Source organism: Etheostoma spectabile, chromosome 6, assembly GCF_008692095.1.
Source record: "Etheostoma spectabile isolate EspeVRDwgs_2016 chromosome 6, UIUC_Espe_1.0, whole genome shotgun sequence".
Classification (NCBI taxonomy): domain Eukaryota; kingdom Metazoa; phylum Chordata; class Actinopteri; order Perciformes; family Percidae; genus Etheostoma; species Etheostoma spectabile.
Window position 1 is genome coordinate 19,871,148 of NC_045738.1, and position 1,656 is coordinate 19,872,803.

At 44.0% G+C, this 1,656-nt stretch overlaps 1 protein-coding gene across 1 annotated transcript in view; it reads left to right on the plus strand.

Moving 5' to 3' along the window:
* The first annotated feature begins 62 nt into the window (after nucleotides 1-62).
* The window catches only part of tlr18 (toll-like receptor 18), a 13,478-nt gene continuing 11,884 nt past the window's right edge, over nucleotides 63-1,656 (plus strand). Inside the window, exon 1 of the mRNA XM_032517875.1 lies at nucleotides 63-242. Within this exon, the coding sequence (XP_032373766.1) occupies nucleotides 186-242 (57 nt within the window). The 5' untranslated portion in view covers nucleotides 63-185. The remainder of the gene's footprint in view (nucleotides 243-1,656) is intronic.

The window sequence follows — 1,656 nt, forward strand, 5'->3', positions numbered from 1 at the left end:
ACACACACACACACACACACACACACACACACACACACACACAGATTACAGAGAGAGGGAGAGGGAGTGAGAGGCAGACAGAGAGTGAAAGAAAATAACAGCCCAGACTCAGTTGCCGGAGGCCAGCTCATCCAGTGTTGACTCACTTCTCACTGAGCATCTAACACACGACAGAACAGGTTAAAATGTTCTGGGAGAAAGTCAAACTGGTGAAGTCCAATCTGACCGCTCGGCATTTCAAGGTGAGTTCAAGATTTTTTTCACCCTAAATTAATACACAAATGATTCAAGTCATGTTTCCCACAGTTTAAATCTGCCGTATTCATAGCTTTTATGACCATCTTCAGTGGATTATCGCACATTAGTTTTAGACCTGCTTCCGTTCATGATGACATGACTAAAGTAGATCGTTAGGCTATGAAGGTTTTTATATTTAGCGATGGTAAAGCACTGGCGCTGTGTAAACAGAGATATCAGATTGATTGAAGAAAAAGAAATCTGTCATCCTTTATAGAGATGAATGTTTTTATCATCCCGGCCTTTTTATAGGATCGTTTCTAAGTGTTTTGAGATCAACAACAAATGTTAGTGTCTGTATTTTTGACTGTGAGTCATGGGCCTCGCCTCTTGGCAGATGACTTTGGTTATTACTTAGGCTGTGACACTCCAGCCAAAATAAGCCAAGTACAGTTGTACTTTTCCAGACATGTCTTTAAGTCCACATGGCTGACAAGAAGAGCAGACAATGAAAGTGAACAGGTTTTGAGAGAATAGGTATACCTATTTGTTGATTCCCGACATCCCACGTTTTCAGGCTTAACCGGTTATTCGTGTCTTTTTTCCCCACACATGACACACCTGAGAGCTTATCCATTGTAACCACAGTATTATCTGTAGGCCGTTGAGCAAGATTAGTGCCTCAATTAATGGCACTTCACTGATTGTTTTGAGCGGTGCTGTAAAATCCTGTGAAAATGCCGACGAATCGCTGCCTCTAATGAAACCAATGAAATGCCTCCTTGCCCCGCCGCATGTACTCTGCCACTACCGTGTAGGAGCCTGACCTTAATGCACATCGCGCACCGCTGGAGTTACTGCAAGTCTACTTGAGAACTGAGGCAAAAACTCAGCAAAAGTTCCCACTGGAGCGGTTACTTGCAACCCCTCGCCAGCATCACTAAAAAAAAACAAAGAACAGAAAGACTGAAGCTCTGTCGAGGGCAGGGGTTGGACTGTGACGAAGCCCCCAAAGAGAGGCTGCATTCAAACCTTGCTAGCTTTTGTCAAAAATGTTGCGATCCCAATGCCCCATTCTTCATAACTCAAGGGACAGATGTACAAACAATGGACTATTGAGTCATGTAACTGCAAGGTACTTTCTAACTGAATAACAAATGAGGATCAGGAGGGGGAGGAGATTATGATTTTTAAAAGTGATTATGAGAGGATGTGAACAGGATGTATGTGAGAGGAATAAGGGAAGTGAAAGAAACATGTTGAAATACGCCTAGGCCAATGGGCATATCCTCATTGCTGCCCCCTTCAACTTACATGTTACGTATTACATGGGGTGGAAGTAGCTCAGTCGTTTGGGAGGAACTGGAGGGTGGCTGGTTCAAGTGCCAGTTCAGAGATGCAACCCCCCCCCCCCCAACC